The sequence below is a fragment of the Salmo salar genome, chromosome ssa09, assembly GCF_905237065.1.
Source record: "Salmo salar chromosome ssa09, Ssal_v3.1, whole genome shotgun sequence".
Lineage (NCBI taxonomy): Eukaryota > Metazoa > Chordata > Actinopteri > Salmoniformes > Salmonidae > Salmo > Salmo salar.
Genome location: NC_059450.1, coordinates 10,992,622 through 11,011,381, shown reverse-complemented (window position 1 = coordinate 11,011,381; position 18,760 = coordinate 10,992,622). Strand labels below are relative to the sequence as shown.

Sequence of the window (18,760 nt, the reverse complement as noted above, 5' to 3'; positions counted from 1 at the left end):
CCTACTACCACTATCAAAACAGAGATGAATTAATAGGAAGAGACACATTGTCTGTAGTTATACAGTATGTAGTGGTTGAGGGTGTGTGTTTGGTTGCTCCAGGTATTGAAGCATGAGGTGGAGCTGATGTCCAAGATGGCCAAGACCATCGATGGCTTCACCCAGAACCAGACCCGCATGGCGGTCATCATTGACGGCCTGGATGCCTGCGAACAGGACAGAGTGCTGCAGATGCTCGACACGGTGTGTGTGCCTTTGCTGTGTGTGCATGTGTGTGTTTGTAACAATGACTGAATAAGACGTTTGTAACAATGGCTAAACACAAAAATGTTGTCTATACAATACTATACACAGAACTCACACTATCCATAACCATTTAGGTTTAAATCATTATCCATGACTCACTGGTCATTACTATTGATGGGGGAGAATTGGTACAGTTACATATCGGGATATTATTTTTGACAATATTATATCTATACTTTGACTCCAAGTATAGATTAAAAATAAATTAAAAAAACACTATATATACAAAAGTATGTGGACACCCCTTCAAATTAGTGGATTTGTCTATTTCAGCCACACCTGTTGCTGACAGGTGTATAAAATGAAGCACACAGCCATGCAATCTCCATAGACAAAAATTGGCAGTAGAACGTCCTTACTGAAGAGCTCAGTGACTTTCAACGTGGCATCGTCATAGGATGCCACCTTTACAACAAGTAATTTAGTCCAATTTTTGCCCTGTTAGAGCTACCCCGGTCAACTAAATGCTGTTATTGTGAATTGGAAACGTCGAGGAGCAACAATGGCTCAGCCATAAAGTGGTAGGCCACACAAGCTCACAGAATGGGACCGGCGCGTGTTGTAGCGCAATAATTGTCTTTCCTCGGTTGCAACACTCACTACCGAGTTCTAAACAGACCCTGGAAGCAACGTCAGCACAATAACTGTTTGTCGAGAGCTTCATGAATTGGGTTTACATGGCCGAGCAGCCGCACACAAGATCACCATGTGCAATGCCAAGCATCGGCTGGAGTGGTGTAAAGCTCACTGCCATTGGACTCTGGAGCAGTGGAAACGCATTCTCTGGAGTGATGAATCACACTTCACCATCTGGCAGTCGGACGGATGAATCTGGGTTTGGCAGATGCTAGAACGCTACATGCCCCAATGCATAGTGCCACCTGCAAAGTTTGGTGGAATAATGGTCCGGGGCTGTTTTTCATGGTTCGAGCTAGGCCCCTTAGTTCCAGTAAAGGGAAATCTTAACACTACAGCAGGGAATGACATTCTAGACGATTCTGTGCTTCCAACTTTGTGGCAACAGTTTGGGGAAGGCCCTTTCCTGTTTCAGCATGACAATACCCCCATGCACAAAGCAAGGTCCATACAGAAATGGTTTGTCGAGACCAGTGTGGAAGAACTTGACTGGCCTGCACAGAGCCCTGACCTCAACTCCATCAAACACCTTTAAGATGCATTGGCACGCCGACTGCAAGCCAGCTCTAATCGCCCAACATCCATGCCCGACCTCACTAATGCTCTTGTGGCTGAATGCCAGCAAGTCCCCGCAGCAATGTTCCAACATCTAGTGGAAAGCCTTCCCAGAAGAGTGGAGGCTGTTACAGCAGCAAAGGGGGGACCAACTCCATATTAATACCCATGATTTTGGAATGAGATGTTCAACCAGCAATGTCCACATAGTTTTGGTTATGTGGTGTACATACAGTGTATATGTGTGTATGTAAGATTGCGCCGGAGAAGAAGGCAGACCTTTTACGTGCCACCAGCCGATTTTGTTCGTTTATTTCCGTTGTTTGTAACTTATTTTTTTTTTAAACTTATTTTGTACATAATGTTGCTGCTTTTGTCTCTTATGACCAAAAATAACTTCTAGACATCAGGACTGCGATTACACACCACAGACTAGCAGAATCCTTTTTCTTCTTTCGCGACTCTGACGTGCTCGACGCGAAAGATATACTGCTTCCTCGGGAACAGGCCCCGATCCCCGGGATCTGCATGAAGAGGGGGTGGAGAAAGAGGGGCCGAAGAGCGGGCTGCCTTCTGAGAATTCGTAGGTGATCGAATAAACCCCCACTCCATTCTGCTAGCAAATGTGCAATCCTTGGAGAATTAAATAGACTTTTACGCGGAAGATTAAACAACCAACGGGACATTAAACACTGTAACATCTCATGCTTCACAGAGATGTGGCTGAACAACGACAATATCAACATACAGCTGGCTGGCTATACGATGTACCGGCAGGATAGTACAGCAGCTTCTGGTAAGACGAGGGGCGGCGAACTAGCGAACTAGCGAACTATGTATTTTTGTAAATAACAGCTGGTGCACAATATCTAAGGAAGTCTCGAACTATTGCTCGCCAGAGGTAGAGTATCTCATGATAAGCTGTAGACCACACTACCTACCAAGAGTTTTCATCTGTATTCTTCGTAGCTGTTTACATACCACCACAGACTGAGGCTGGCACTAAGACGGCATTGCATGAGCTGTATTCCACCATAAGCAAACAAGAAAACGCTCACCCAGAGGCAGCGCTCCTAGTAGCCGGGGACTTTAATGCAGGGAAACTTAGATCCATTTTACCAAATTTCTATCAGCATGTTAAATGTGCAACCAGAGGAAAAAGAACTTTGGACCACCTATACTCCACATACAGAGACGCATACAAAGCTCTCCCTCGCCCTCCATTTGTAAAATCTGACCATAATTCTATCCTCTTGATTCCTGCTTACAAGCAAATATAAAGTAGGAAGCACCAGTGACTAGATCAATAAAAAAATGGTCAGATGAAGCAGATGCTAAGCTACAGGACTGTTTTGCGAGCACAGACTGGAATATGTTCCTGGATTCCTCCGATGGTATTGAGGAGTACACCACATCAGTCATTGGCTTCATCAATAAGTGCATCGACGACGTCGTCCCCACAGTGACTGTACGTACACCCCAACCGGAAGCCATGGGTCACAGGCAGCATCTGCACTGAGCTAAAGGCTAGAACTGGCACTTTCAAGGAGCAGGACTCTAACCCAGAAGCTTATAAGACATCCTGCTATGCCCTCCGATGAACCATCAAACAAGCAAAGCTTTAATACAGGACTAAGATCAAATCATACTACACCGGCTCTGATGCTCGTCGGATGTGGCAGGGCTTGCAAACCATTACAGACTACAAGGGGAAGCACAGCCGAGAGCTGCCCAGTGACACAAGCCTACCAGACGAGCTAACCTACTTCTATGCTTGCTTCGAGGCAAATAACACTGAAACATGCATGAGAGCACCAGCTGCATGAGAGCACCACCAAAGAAAGTTCTTTGTTTCTGGCCATTTTGAGCCTGTAATCGAACCCAAAAAATGCTGATGCTCCACATACTCAACTAGTCTAAAGAAGACCAGTTTTATTGCTTCTTTAATCAGGACAACAGCTTTCAGCTGTGCTAACATAATTGCAAAGGGGTTTTCTAATGATCAATTAGCTCACACAAGTTTATAATTTTAAAAGGCTAATACAACGTGCCATTGGAACACAGGAGTGATGGTTGCTGATAATGGGCCTCTGTACGTGTATGTAGATATTCCATAAAAAATCAGCCGTTTCCAGCTACAATAGTCATTTACAACATTAACAATGTCTACACTGTATTTCTGATCAATTTGATGTTATTTTAATGGACAAAACATTTGCTTTTCTTTCACAAACAAGGACATTTCTAGGTGACCCAAGTCTTTTGAACAGTGGTGTGTGTGTGTGTGTGTGTGTGTGTGTGTAAACACTTAAAAAAAAAAAACTTTGCTAGGTAGCGTTAGCTAGTGCTAGCCGGCTGTACCTGCGCCACAACTCTGGTAGTTTTCATTCTATAGCTTGTTCTCCAATTTTTTAAATAGTGAGCCAACATGTTTTCAGCTATTTTATTTCCAAAACAAATTTTCTCATGCTCTCTCGTCTCTCTGCAGCAGACATATACAGAGCAATATATTTGGAACATCAAATCGCAATAAAATCATAGTATCAAGTCACATTACCAAGATTGACCTTTCAAAGCCTCTTGCATAAAGCAATAATTGTATGGACTATGGACACAGCGCATACAGTAGCCATCCTCTTTAAGCCTCCCCTATACCCCAGAGTTCAAATTCCTCTTCCCAGCTGGAGTAATAGAATTTCCTCCAGCTAAATGTTATTATTTGGGGAAGAGTAATCCCTCTAGTAGTTTGGCAGCCTCCTATGTGCTAATGAAATGTTCTGTGCAAACGAACCAACACCTCGCCTCCCTCTGAGCTAACTTTCTTATTTTTAATATGAATATTAGAAAATTGGATTTTTCAGCAAAGTAAATATTTTTCCATTTTGTTAATGTAGATGTATGATATTACAGAGCTATTGTCACACCCTGACCATAGAGAGCCCTTGGTTCTCTATGGTGTTTAGGTCAGAGCGTGACAAGGGGGGTGTTCTAGTCATTCTATTTCTATGTTGGTGAGTTGTATGCTTCCCAATTAGAGGCAGCTGGTAATCGTTGCCTCTAATTGGGGATCATATTTAGGAAGCCCTTTCTCCCACCTGCTTTGTGGGATATTGTTTCAGTTAGTGCCCATGTGTGCGCTGTACTTCACGTTTGTTGGATGTTTTGTTTCATTGTGAATTAAAATTGTGGAACTCAACTCACGCTGTGCCTTGGTCCGCTCTGTACGACGATCGTGACAGAATATCCCACCTCACAAGGACCAAGCAGCGTGTGACGGAGGTAAAGGAGTTTTGGACCTGGGAAGAAATCATGGGAGGACACGAGACCCTTCCTTGGCGGGAGTCGCTGAGGACTCAGGAAGGACAGCGACAACGCCAGGGACCGCGGCTACAGAAACCCCAAGATTCTTTTTGGGGGGAGGCACGAGGGGTGGTCAGCCGAGCCAAGGAGAGAGCCAGAGCCCGCCTGGGAGTCGATGGAGCAGTGTGAGGAGGGATATCGGAGAATGATGTTGGCTAGGAGTATGCTGCAGCGCAGGCGTGCTGAAGAGCGTGACACCAGTCCAGTGCCATCTGCGCCGGCTTCACGCACCAGGCCTCCAGTGAGCCTTCTCATCCCGGTACGTCCTGTGTCGGATCCTCGCACTCGCCCTGAAGAGCGGGTCATCAGTCCGGTGCCACCTGTGCTGGCACCAGACCTCCAGTGCGCCTCCCAAGTCCGGTACATCCTGTGCCAGCTCCCCGCACTCGCCCTGAAGAGCGTGTCATCAGTCCGGTGCCAGCTGTGACGGCTCCACGCACCAGGCCTCCAGTGCGCTTCCCCAGCCCGGGACGTCCTGTGCCGGCTCCCCGCACTCGTCCACCAGTGCGTGTGTACAGCCCGGAACTTCCAGCGACGGTCTACAGCCCGGAACTTCCAGCGACGGTCTACAGCCCGGAACTTCCAGCGACGGTCTACAGCCCGGAACTTCCAGCGACGGTCTACAGCCCGGAACTTCCAGCGACGGTCTACAGCCCGGAGCCTCCAGCGACGGTCTACAGCCCGGAGCCTTCTTCTGCGCCGGTGCCTAGTCCAGGCAAGGCGTCCAGTCCCGCTCCATGGCCGGAGCCTTCCTCTGTGCCGGTGCCCAGCCCAGGCACGGCGTCCAGTCCCGCTCCATGGCCGGAGCCTTCTTCTGCGCCGGTGCCCAGTCCAGGCACGGCGTCCAACCCAGTTCCATGGCCGGAACCCTCCACTGCGCCGGTGCCCAGTCCAGGCACGGCGTCCAGTCCCGCTCCATGGCCGGAACCCTCCTCTGCGCCGGTGCCCAGTCCAGGCACGGCGTCCAGTCCCGCTCCATGGCCGGAGCCTTCCTTTGCGCCGGTGCCCAGTCTAGGCACGGCGGCCAACCCAGTTCCATGGCCGGAGTCCTCCTCTGCGCCGGTGCCCAGTCCAGGCACGGCATCCAGTACCGCTCCAAGGCTGGAGCCTTCCTCTGCGCCGATGTCCAGGCACGGCGTTCAGCCAGGCGCCATGGCCGGATCCGGGGTCTGGTCGGGGGCTACGACCCACCGACACTAGTCACCCCCCCACCCTCCCCATCTGGTTTCAGGTTTTGCGGCCAGAGTCCGCACCTTTGGGGGGGGTACTGCCATGCCCTGACCATAGAGAGCCCTTGGTTCTCTATGGTGTTTAGGTCAGAGCATGACAAGGGGGGTGTTCTAGTCATTCTATTTCTATGTTGGTGAGTTGTATGCTTCCCAATTAGAGGCAGCTGGTAATCGTTGCCTCTAATTGGGGATCATATTTAGGAAGCCCTTTCTCCCACCTGCTTTGTGGGATATTGTTTCAGTTAGTGCCTATGTGCGCGCTGTACTTCACGTTTGTTGGATGTTTTGTTGTTTTTGTTGTTTCACTGTGAATTAAAATTATGTGGAACTCAACTCACGCTGCGCCTTGGTCCACTCTGTACGACGATCGTGACAGCTATATTCATATGATGATATGAGGACATAGATATGAATAGGAGGGGTTGGAATAGATACAGAATGAGTGATTATCAAGTATAATTAAATTACAGGGACAAACACAGTATAAGCAGATAGTTGTTTTGTTGTGGACACACAAACACACACCGCCCGAGGGTGGTTTGTCCTGTGGCTAATAGACTGTAAATGGAGCACAAATCAGGATCCTGTGACACTTCGACAATGTCTCTCATCAGGCTTGGAATGTGTGTGTGTGTGTGTGTGTGTGTGTGTGTGTGTGTGTTGTGTGTACGCGCTGTCGACCATCAGGTTCCATCATAGTAATTTAGAGGGGTCTTCAACCTTTTCTTTCCTAGGGACCCCTTCCCAGGCAAACCGGTGACCCAGGGACCCCGATCATACATTAGCAACAATAGAAATCTTCACATTTGTCTTATCAGGTGAAAGATAATGGCAAGGAGAAGTAATCAACATTTTAACCCTATCAGTCCCAAGACCCCAGCAAAAATCTACTTTTCATTTATCTGACTTTGATTTATCTGCATGTCCAACCCTTGTACACAAAAGTATGTAAACACCCATTCAATTAGTGGATTCGGCTATTTCAGCCATGCCCATTGCTGGCAGGTGTATAACATCTAGCACACAGCCATGCATTATCCATAGACAAACATTGGCAGTAGAATGGCCCGTACTGAAGAGCTCAGTGACTTTCAATGTGGCACCGTCATAGGATGCCACCTTTCCAACAGTTCGTTAAATTTCTGCCCTGCTAGAGCTGCCTCGGCACTGTAAGTGCTGTTATTGTGAAGTGGAAACGTCTAGGAGCAACAACGGCTCAGCCGCGAAGTGGTAGGCCACACAAGCTCACAGAACGGGACCGATGAAGCACGTAGCGCATAAAAATCACCTGTCCTTGGTTGCAACACTCACTACCAAGTTCCAAACTGCCTCTGGAAGCAACGTCAGCACAATAACCGTCCGTTTCCATGGCCGAGCATCCGCACCCAAGTCTAAGATCACCATGCACAATGCCAAGCGTCGGCTGGAGTGGTGTAAAGCTCGCAGACAGAAATGGTTTGTACAGAAATGGTTTGTCGAGATCAGTGTGGAAGAACTTGACTGGCCTGCAGAGTCCTGACCTCAACCCCATCGAATACCTTTGATATGAATTGGAACGCCGACTGCGAGCCAGGCCTAATTGCCCAACATCAGTGCCCGAACTCTGCAGCAGTGTTCCAACATCTAGTGGAAAGCTTTCCCAGAAGAGTGGAGGCTGCTATAGCAGCAAAGGGGGGACCAACTCCATATTAATGTCCATGATTTTGGAATGAGACGTTCGATGAGCAGGTGTCCACATACCTTGGGCCATGTAGAGTATTTAGCCTCACAATGAAATGTTTTACAATTTTCTTTGCAGGACAACTAGGGATACAAGTAGAACACAAAACAATTTGATAAACAGTTGCATTCGTGAGTTTTATGGACAAATGTCAATATAAAAAAGTCAACCAAAGCAAGAAATTATACAAACGAATTTATATGAATGCTGTAAGTACAGAAATGGTTTGCTCAATGGGAAATGAATATCCAACTAGTTAGTGACAACTGTTTGGAATTTTGAGTTTGTGACAGCAAATATGTGAGATTTATTACAGTATTATAGACACTTTGTCCTGAGATTTCCTATGTTCCTCTATGTAGAAGAACCCCTTACCTTCTAACGACTCTTGTGTAGCTTGTGAGCGTCATAGAGCACAGTATGTTACATGTTCGTGAGAGTCTGTAGCTTAATAGTTTGTAGCTTAAACCATTCGGACTCTACAGACGTTTTGGTAAAAGACCCGGCCCGGGCCCCTTCGGGATCTACCCTTGTCTCACAACCACTGCTCTAGTTCAACCCCCGTTAATCACACAGATGATTGGAGAAATAGACAAATCCACTGGTATAACCTAGAAGTTTGTTGCTCAAACACACAATATTTAAAAGGGGTTAGAAGTCCAAAACGCGCCGGCATTACAGTGGGACTCATTGGGTTAAAATAAATAGATTTGGTAGATCAGTTTTCATTATTTTGACCTCTCCACATTATAATTGGAAGAGGAAGTGTAAACTCTAACATGGCCTATAAGCTTGGATGGTAACTCCAAACACATTTTCACTAAGAGAAGCTGGTTAAACAGTGGTTAGCCATGTGTTAGCCAAAATTGTATTTCCCAGTCAAGAAAGCTTACCAGCAGCCTGCGGCACTATAGCTTTTAATGCAAACTATTAAGATCTACAGTGCATTTGGAAAGTATTCAGACCCCTTGACTTTTTCCACATTTTGTTACGTTACAGCCTTATTGTAAAATGGATTAAACATTTTTTTCCCCTTATTCATCTACAAACAATACCCCATAATGACAAAGCGAAAACAGGTTTTGACATTTTTGCAAATGTATTAAAAATAAAAAACATATGCCTTATTTTCATATGTATTCAGACCCTTTGCTATGAGACTCGAAATTGAGCTCAGGTGCATTCTGTTTCCATTGACCATACTTGAGATGTTTCTACAACATGATTGGAGACCACCTGTGGTAAATGCAATTGATTGGACATGATTTGGAAAGGCACACACCTGTTTTATATAAGGTCCTGCAGTTGACAGTCAGAGTTAAAACCAAGCCATGAGGTCGAAGGAATTGTCTGTAGAGCTCCGAGACATGATTGTGTCGAGGCACAGATCTGGGGAAGGGTACCAAAACATTTCTGCAGTATTGATGGTCCCCAAGAACACAGTGGCCTCCATCATTCTTAAATGGAAGAAGTTTGGAACCACCAAGACTCTTCCTAGAGCTGGCTGCCTGGTCAAACTTGGTCAGGGAGGTGACCAAGAACCTGATGGTCACTGACAGAGCTCCAGAGTTCCTCTGTGGAGGAAGGACAACCATCTCTGCAGCACTCCACCAACCAGGCCTGTATGGTAGAGTGGCCAGACGGAAGCCACTCCTCAGTAAAAGGCACATGACTGCCCGCTTGGAGTTTGCCAAAAGGCACCTAAAGACTCTTTGGCCTGAATGCCAAGCGTCACGTCTGGAAGAAACCTGGCACCATCATTACGGTGAAACGTGGTGGCAGCATCATGCTGTGGGGATGTTTTTCAGCGGCAGGGACTGGGAGACTAGTCAGGATCTAGGAAAAGATGAACAGAGTAAAGTACAGAGATATCCTTGATGAGAACCTGCTCCAAAGCACTCAAGACCTCAGACTGGGGGAAAGGTTCACCTTCCAACAGGACAATGACCCTGAGCAGACAGCCAAGACAATGCACGAGTGGCTTTGGGACACGTCTCTGAATGTCCTTGAGTGACCCAGCCAGAGCCCAGACTTGAACCTGATTGTACATCTCTGGAGAGACCTAAAAATAGCTGTGCAGCTATGCTCCCCATCCAACCTGGATCTGCAGAGAAGAATGGGAGAAACTCCCCAAATACAGGTGTGCCAAGCTGGTAGCGTCGCTCCCAAGAAGGCTGTAATCGCTGCCAAAGGTGTTTCAACAAAGTACCGAGTGAAGGGTCTGAATACTTACAGTACCAGTCAAAAGTTTGGACACACCTACTCATTCCAGATTTTTTATTTTCTTATTTTCTAAATCATTTGGTTTTCAACAGGACAATGACCAAACACACCTCCAGGCTGTGTAAGGGCTATTTGACCAAGGAGAGTGATGGAGTGCTGCATCAGATGACCTGGCCTCCACAATCACCTGACCTCAACTCAATTTGAGATGGTTTGGGATGAGTTGGACCGCAGAGTGAAGGAAAATCAGCCAACATGTGCTCAGCATATGTGGGAACTCCTTCAAGACTGTTGGAAAAGCATTCCAGGTGAAGCTGGTGGAGAGAATTGCAAGAGTGTGCAAAACTGTCATCAAGGCAAAGAATTGGTGGCTACTTTGAAGAAACTAAAATGTATTTAGATTTGTTTAACACTTTTTTGGTTACTACATGATTCCATATGTGTTGTTCCATATTTTTGATGTCTTCACTATTATTCTAAAATGTAGAAAATAGTAAAAATAAACAAAAACCCTTGAATGAGTAGGTGTGTCAACTTTTGACTAGTACTGTATGTAAATGTGATATTTCAGTTTTTTACATTTAATGCATTTGAAAAATTTTCAAAAACCCTGCTTTACCTTTTCATTATGGGGTATTGTGTGTAGATTGATGAGGGGGGAAAAATCTATTTGATCAATTTTAGAATAAGTCTGTAACGTAACAAAATGTGGAAAAAGTCAAGGGGTCTGAATACTTTCTGAATGCACTGTATATTCGTGGGTGCTTTTTCAAGGCCTATGTCAGAGGGTCGCAGACCCCCGGTTGAATACCCCTGATTTAGAGACAACTAGTAGGGAGGCCCCCTATTTGAATTACTGTTGCATGTCCCTTTAGAAACAGAATGTGGTCAACAGAAATGTGACCCACAAACTCAACCTAACAAGATACTACAAGTTATAGCCACAGTTTACAGATATTAACAAGGTGATGTCAAGTTGTTTTTGTTCCCCAGTTGTGTGTATGACCACACTATGAATCTGACACAAGGTTCACCCTCAAATGATTTCAGGCTTTTATCATTCCAATAAATTCACTACAGATGAGCAGTAGTGGATTATCCCAGGTCTAAATCCTCCTCCTATTCCCCTCCTCCACCAGGTGAGGGTGCTGTTCTCCAAAGGCCCCTTCATCTCCATCTTTGCCAGCGACCCCCACATCATCATCAAGGCCATCAACCAGAACCTGAACAGCGTGCTCAGGGACTCCAACATCAACGGCCACGACTACATGAGGAACATCGTCCACCTACCTGTTTTCCTCAACAGCCGGGGGCTAAGCACGACCAGGAAGCTGTGCATGGCCGCCCCCACCTCCAACGGAGACCTGGCCAACCCTGAGGGTACACAAGACATATGCATGGCATTTGTCACGCAAACATGAAAACGCACACACACATAGGCCAGTGTTTCTTAATCCTGGTTCTGGGGACCCCAAAGGGTGCACATTTTTGTTAGGGTAAAAAATATAATGTGCATCAATTTGGGTCCCGTGGACCAGGATTAGGAAACACTGACATCCCTGTGGGTCCTGTCGACCAGGATTAGGAAACACTGACATCCCTGTGGGTCCTGTCGACCAGGATTAGGAAACACTGACGTCCCTTTTGGGTCCTGTCGACCAGGATTAGGAAACACTGACGTCCCTTTGGGTCCTGTCGACCAGGATTAGGAAACACTGATGTCCCTTTGGGTCCTGTCGACCAGGATTAGGAAACACTGACGTCCCTTTGGGTCCTGTCGACCAGGATTAGGAAACACTGACGTCCCTTTGGGTCCTGTCGACCAGGATTAGGAAACACTGACATAGGCATAGAGTAGACACACACACACACACACACTCGCGTATTCTGACTTGCTGTAGGAAATGGTAATAATATATCGTGAATAGGTTGGTTCTTAAAATTAGGTGTTGTGATGAGACATCCCTGATGGTACTGTCTCTTTTTCTCTCTCCTTTTCCATTCCTCTTCACAGGCTGGCATGAGGAGATGGACAGGAACCTATCCTCAAACAGTCTGGGGGATCAGGCCAAGTTTGGCAGCAAGACGGCCCTCAACCGCAGGGTAAGCTCTTTCAGCCAGCCAACCCTCTCCATGCCCAGGCTGGACCATAGATCTACCTGCAGAGGTCCTGTAGACCGGCGGAGTTCTGGCACAAAGACAAGTGATACAACAAGGAACATAAGGAGATTGGGCGTCTGTGCGGGCAATGAAAGCTCAGTAAACGCATCAAAATGATGCCTCTGAAGTGGTGTTTATGCTTCTTTTCCCATAGACACAGCTAGAGAAGACTAACATAGAAAGGGTGAGATAATGCACTTAAACCCACAGGCCCGGGGGTGTAGCTAGCTTCCTCTAGCCTTGCGGTGAACATAGTGGAGAGGGGTGGAGGAGGTCGGGAGCAAAAGAGCCTGTCCCCATCGCCGAGGAGTCTCTGCCTGGTAATTGATGTAATGTCTGTTTATCCTTCCTGCTGCGATGCCACACTGCCTAATGACAGGGAGGAGCAGCAGTGGGTCCCAGTGACAAAACGCTGGCATCGGTGGCTGCTGGCGGGAGGCTAAGTGGCCCTGCCTGCTTCCCCCTGCGAGGACCCCGTTTTGTTTGTTTATCTGTTTGTTTGTTTGTTTGGGCGTCTGATTTATTTGCCTGGTTTTTTTTGTCTTTATTTTCCTTGGGTCCCTTTTTTATTTCAGCGCCCACTTCTTTTTGTTTGCCCTCTCTGGCGGTTTCTTGGCTGCCAAGAAGGCAGTGAGTGGGTCTCTTCACAAGTGGAGCTAAGAAGGATGGAAGGATGGAGGGAGAGAAAAAGCTCTGTCTCTCGGCTACTTAATTGCGGAGTTGTGGATCTTTAGCCTTCCAAGATGGCAGGGGAGGGGAAGTGAGGGAGGGAGGCAGGCCAGGCGAGCTCAGACTTGTAAACAGTATTGGCGCTGGGCTCTGGGCTGATGTTAGCTCAAAGTAAGTTTGCTTGTTTGGAGGAAAGATTCCAACTCTTACAGCAGTTTTTCAACATTCAGAGTTCAACAATTTCTCCTGATGGTCTGGTTATACAGAAAAACAAATCAATAAAACAACGATCAACTTTCACCAATCATATTTCACTCTTTGAGCATGTCCAATGCATCTAAGTAAGGATCAACAGAGAGCCAATCACCTCCTTTCTGAACCAATACTGGCTATACGCGCTCTCCCTACCAGTGAGGTCGTCACAAGGCAGGCATTAAGTCCACATCAAAGTCCGCTTAGTGCCTGGTGGTGGTGTTCTGAGTGCTTGTGACCTGACGAACGCTCTCATATTTACAGCATTGCTGCACCGTTCAGCAAGCCGCACCTATTGTGGTCCTCCAGACAGCATTCCACTCATTTTGGACTCACAGACAATCCAGAAAAGAGGTGAGATGTAGTCTCAATACATAGTTTAGTCTTTGCTTGAGACACAGACCCCAGGAAGCGTAGCTGTGGCTATTGTAACAGCTAGTGGGAATCCAAATATCAAACTTTGACCCAGCTGTGTAAGGACAGTGGCTGTGGACAGCTGATGCCTCTGTCTTGGTAGCACACAGTGTATATCCGTGCGTCCAGCCCTGGACATGCCCTGTCGAGCTCATCTGAGATCTCCAGTCTGTTAATTGGGCCCAGTAACAGAGCTGCTTGTGTGTTGGTGGGTAGGGGATGGGTGTTGGGAAAACAAGGATGGAAGGAGGAAGAGACGGGACTCCGGGACTAGAGGTCACACACCCAGGGAGCCGCTTGTCACAAGGTGCACGGCACGCCACGGGGGGATGTCATCATGAGACTGCCACAAAACTGTCACGTGGTCAAGTGAATTGTAGAACACAGGGCAGGTCAAACGAGGCCAGTGCTTGCTGTAAATAAATGTTACTATCATTTTGATATGTAAAGCAAACACATAATATACTCTCTGTGGCCAGTTTATTAGCTATACCACCCCGTTCACAAAAATGGTTCGCTCCTGCAGACAGTGAGTCATGTGGCCGTGGCTTGCTATATAAAGCAGGCAGACAGGCATTGAGGCATTCAGTTACTGTTCGATTGAACGTTAGAATGGGAAAAATGAGTGACCTAAGCAAAAATGACTTACTGACTGGTTTGTGGAAAGACCAAGGGCTAATCCAAGTATAAACATGAGGTATTGTGTGTGTGTGTGTGTGTGTGCGTGTAGGACACGTACCGCAGGAGGCAGATGCAGAGGACTGTTACCAGACAGATGTCCTTTGACCTGACCAAGCTGCTGGTCACTGAGGACTGGTTCAGTGACATCAGCCCCCAGACCATGAGGAGGCTCCTGAACATCGTCTCTGTCACAGGTAACACATCACCTATTAGATTACCTTTATATCACCCAAGGGGGAGAGTCGACTACTCCCAGCATGGCACTTATTATCGGAAGGGGAGTAGTAGGTGTTTCAACCAACATACCAACGTCACTTCTCATTGGTCCATATTTCAAGGACGTCTGCTGAGGGCCAATCAGATCATATTTAACTGGGATCGTCTGGCGTCGTGGATCAACCTGACGGAAGAGTGGCCCTACAGGACCTCCTGGCTCATCCTCTTCCTGGAGGAGACCGACGGCATCTCAGACCAGATCCCCCTGAAGACCATCTACGAGAGGTACGTACACACACATCTGTACTCAAACAAGCACGCATGTACAGGAAGACATACACACACACACAGGCAGACACTCACGTTTTAGACTATTTCCGAAAGGTTCTTTTTGCACCACACACACGCAAGTCTCAAAATCGAAGATGAATAATGAAATGTGATGTACAAATCATGTTGACCAGTAGGTGGCAGCAGATGATCTTCCAGTACATCATATAGGACGGAGTAAGTCACCTATATGCTTCTGTGAGCCTACAGCCTAAATAGATCGTTGTTATCGTTGTATTCATATCATGCAGGGAAATGCATGGAAGTAAGAAGTAGCATATCATTATTCATCTGTTGATTTGAATTGATAAAGTGTTAGAAGCACAGCCAATGCTGGTTTAACAAGGCATGAGAGTGTGGACAAGGGGGAGGGAATCAGCACATAGCCTGAGTCATTAGGATTGCTGCTGTTCTTCCCCAATAGTTGGCCTTTAAAGGTTGCACTCTGCCACTCAATCACAATACACTAGCGCCCGGGAGTCCCGGGGCGCTGAAGTGTCACCGACACTCAGTGTCACATAGTCATCGTCACCATCCCCATCCTTCACAGAGATTCTGGATGAATAAATGGCTTTGGACAAATGTATGTGAGGCAGCAATGAGCCTGTAATATACTTGTGCATTAGAAGGGCTCCTTAGCACAAAGCTTTACCTGGGTATTGGGTAGGTATCACCTGAAATGGCCACGTTAGACTACACCCCCATCACTGCATTTTCACCCTTGTCTGTCTCCAAAACGTGACTTACACTGCGTTTGAAATGAATGACCTCTGCAATGGCAGTTTGTGATTAAAGGAAGCCCCAAACGAACATGGATGCCAGGATGAGCCGAGCGGCCCTTATCTGGAGTGAGATCTCCTTATTGATGACGCTGAATCACCTCTTTCTCTTTCTCTCAACTTCTCTTTCTCTCTTTCTCCTTCTCTCTCCTCTCTCTCCTCTCTTGTTCTCTCTCTCCTCCTTTTCCTCCTCTTTCTCTCTTTCTCCTTCTCTCCTCTCTCTCTCTCTCCTTCTCTCTCCTCTCTTTCTCCTCCTCTCTCTTTGTCCTCCTTCTCTCTTTCTCCTCCTCTCTCCTCCTCTTTCTCTCTCTCTTCTCCTTCGCTCTCTCTCCTCCTCTCTTGCGCTCTCTCCTCCTCTCTCGCTCTCTCTCCTCCTCTTTCTTTCTCTTTCTCCTCTTCTCTCTCTCTCCTCCTCTCTCTCTCTCCTCTTTCTTTCTCTCTCTCTCACCTCTTTCTCTCTCACTTCCTCTTTCTCTCTCCTGCTCTTTCTTTCTCTCTCCTCGCCTCTTAATCTCTCTCTCTTTCTCCTTCTCTCTACTCCTCTCTTGTTCTCTCTCCTCCTTTTCCTCCTCTCTCTCTCCTCCTCTCTCTCTCTCTCTCTCTCTCTTTCTCTCACCTCCTCTTTCTCTCTCCTGCTCTTTCTCTCTCCTGCTCTCTCTTTCTCTTAGGCTCTCTCTCTCTCCTGCTCTCTCTCTCTCTCCTGCTCTCTCTTTCTCTTAGTCTCTCTCTCTCTCTCTCTCCCTCCTCTTTCTCTCTTTCTCTCCTCCTCTTTCTTTCTCTCCTCTTCTTTCTCTCTCCTGCTCTCTCTTTCTCTTAGTCTCTCTCTCCTCCTCTCTCTCTCTCTCTCTCTCTCTCCTCTCCTCTCTCTCTCTCACCTCCTCTTTCTCTCTCCTGCTCTCTCTCTCTCTCTCCTGCTCTCTCTTTCTCTTAGTCTCTCTCTCCTCTCTCTCGCTCTCTCTCTCTCCTCCTCTTTCTCTCTCTCCTCCTCTTTCTCTCTTTCTCTCCTCCTCTCTCCTCTCTCTCTCTCTCTCCTCCTCTTTCTCTCCTCCTCTTTCTCTCCTCCTCTTTCTCTCCTCCTCTTTCTCTCCTCCTCTCTCTTTTTTTTTTCTCTCTCTCCTCCACTTTCTTTATATATAAATATACAACTTTCTACATATATAAATTAATAAAATATAATAACGTCTATAAATATAAATTTTTATGTATAATAATAAAAAATTTAATAATAATTATAATTTCAATATCTATATAAATTTCATTACTATATCATATTTCAATTTCTATCACTTTTATATAAACATTATATTAAAAAATAAAATATATTTTTTTTTCTTTTTCCATTATTTTTCTTCTCTCTCCTCCTCTTTCTCCTCTCTCTCTCGCTCTCCTCCTCTTTCTCTCCTCTCTCTCTCTCTCCTCCTCTTTCTCTGCTCTCTCTCTCCTCTCTCTCGCTCTCCTCCTCTCTCTCTCCTCTCTCTCGCTCTCCTCCTCTCTCTTTCACTTCTTTCTCTCTCCTCCGCTCTCTCTCGCCTCCTCTCTCTCCTCCTCTTTCTTTCGCTCTCTCTCGCCTCCTCTCTCCTCCTCTTTCTTTCGCTCTCTCTCGCCTCCTCTCTCCTCCTCTTTCTCTCTCCTCCTCGCTCTCCTCTCTCTCGCTCTCCTCTCTCTCGCTCTCCTCTCTCTCGCTCTCCTCTCTCTCGCTCTCCTCCTCTCTCTCTCCTCCTCTTTCTCTCTTCCTCTCTCTCTCTCCTCCTCTTTCTCGCCTCTCTCTCTCTCTCCTCCTCTTTCTCGCCTCTCTCTCTCTCTCCTCCTCTTTCTCGCCTCTCTCTCTCTCTCCTCCTCTTTCTCGCCTCTCTCTCTCTCTCCTCCTCTTTCTCGCCTCTCTCTCTCTCTCCTCCTCTTTCTCGCCTCTCTCTCTCTCTCCTCCTCTTTCTCGCCTCTCTCTCTCTCCTCCTCTTTCTCGCCTCTCTCCTCCTCTTTCTCGCCTCTCTCTCGCTCTCCTCCTCTTTCTCGCCTCTCTCTCTCTCTCCTCCTCTTTCCTCTCTCTCCTCCTCTTTCCTCTCTCTCCTCCTCTTTCCTCTCTCTCCTCCTCTTTCCTCTCTCTCCTCCTCTTTCCTCTCTCTCCTCCTCTTTCTCGCCTCTCTCTCGCTCTCCTCCTCTTTCTCTCCTCTCTCTTGCTCTCCTCCTCTTTCTCTCCTCCTCTTTCTCGCCTCTCTCTCGCTCTCCTCCTCTTTCTCTCCTCTCTCTCGCTCTCCTCCTCTTTCTCTCCTCTCTCTCGCTCTCCTCCTCTCTCGCCTCCGCGTTTCTCTCCTCTTTCTCTCCTCTCTCTCTCTCCTCTCTCTCCTCCTCTTTCTCGCCTCTCTCTCTCTCTCCTCCTCTCTCTCTCTCCTCTCCTCCTCTTTCTCGCCTCTCTCTCTCTCTCCTCCTCTTTCTCGCCTCTCTCTCTCTCTCCTCCTCTTTCTCTCCTCCGCGTTTCTCTCCTCTTTCTCCCTCTCTCTCTCTCCTCCTCTTTCGCCTCTCTCTCTCTCTCCTCCTCTTTCTCGCCTCTCTCTCTCTCCCTCCTCTTTCTCGCCTCTCTCTCTCTCTCCTCCTCTTTCTCGCCTCTCTCTCTCTCCTCCTCTTTCTCGCCTCTCTCTCTCTCCTCCTCTTTCTCGCCTCTCTCTCTCTCCTCCTCTTTCCGCCTCTCTCTCTCTCCTCCATGACGAGTTGGTGTGTAATAAGTATGTTATGTTGCATGTTGGCGGGCGATAATAATAATGTCGACAATGTCATGCATCAGCGAATGTCGTCATCGGCAGTAAATGTCAATGGCGAATGTCGTCAAAACGTATTAAATGTGTGAATGATAAATAAGGCAGTAGTAATGTGAATGATAAAAAGTAATGAAAAACGTATTAAATGTGCAACGTAAAGTAAATGACGTGATAAGATAATAAGATAATAGTAATGACGTAATAAGACCAGTAAGCCAGACCAGTAAATAATAAATAAGATAATAAACAGATAAATGTGTTGAATAAATAGACCACAAATATGAATGATAATGTGGAATAATAAGTAATATTAATGTGTGGCGTGTGTGTGTGTAAGTAAATGATAGTAATAAATGAAATAAATGGCACGTAATGACGGTGCACGAAGTAAAGTATTAATGGTAAAAAATGATACGTAGTAAGTAGTAAATGACGATAATACAAGCGTAAATATGTAAGTAAATGACGTATTAATGAAGT

At 46.7% G+C, this 18,760-nt stretch overlaps 1 protein-coding gene across 1 annotated transcript in view; it reads left to right on the top strand.

Moving 5' to 3' along the window:
* The window catches only part of kidins220a (kinase D-interacting substrate 220a), a 114,236-nt gene that overhangs the window by 45,074 nt on the left and 50,402 nt on the right, over nucleotides 1-18,760 (top strand). Inside the window, 5 exon segments of the mRNA XM_014210197.2 lie at nucleotides 103-243; nucleotides 11,169-11,409; nucleotides 12,044-12,132; nucleotides 14,255-14,399; nucleotides 14,544-14,706. Of these exon segments, the coding sequence (XP_014065672.2) occupies nucleotides 103-243; nucleotides 11,169-11,409; nucleotides 12,044-12,132; nucleotides 14,255-14,399; nucleotides 14,544-14,706 (779 nt within the window).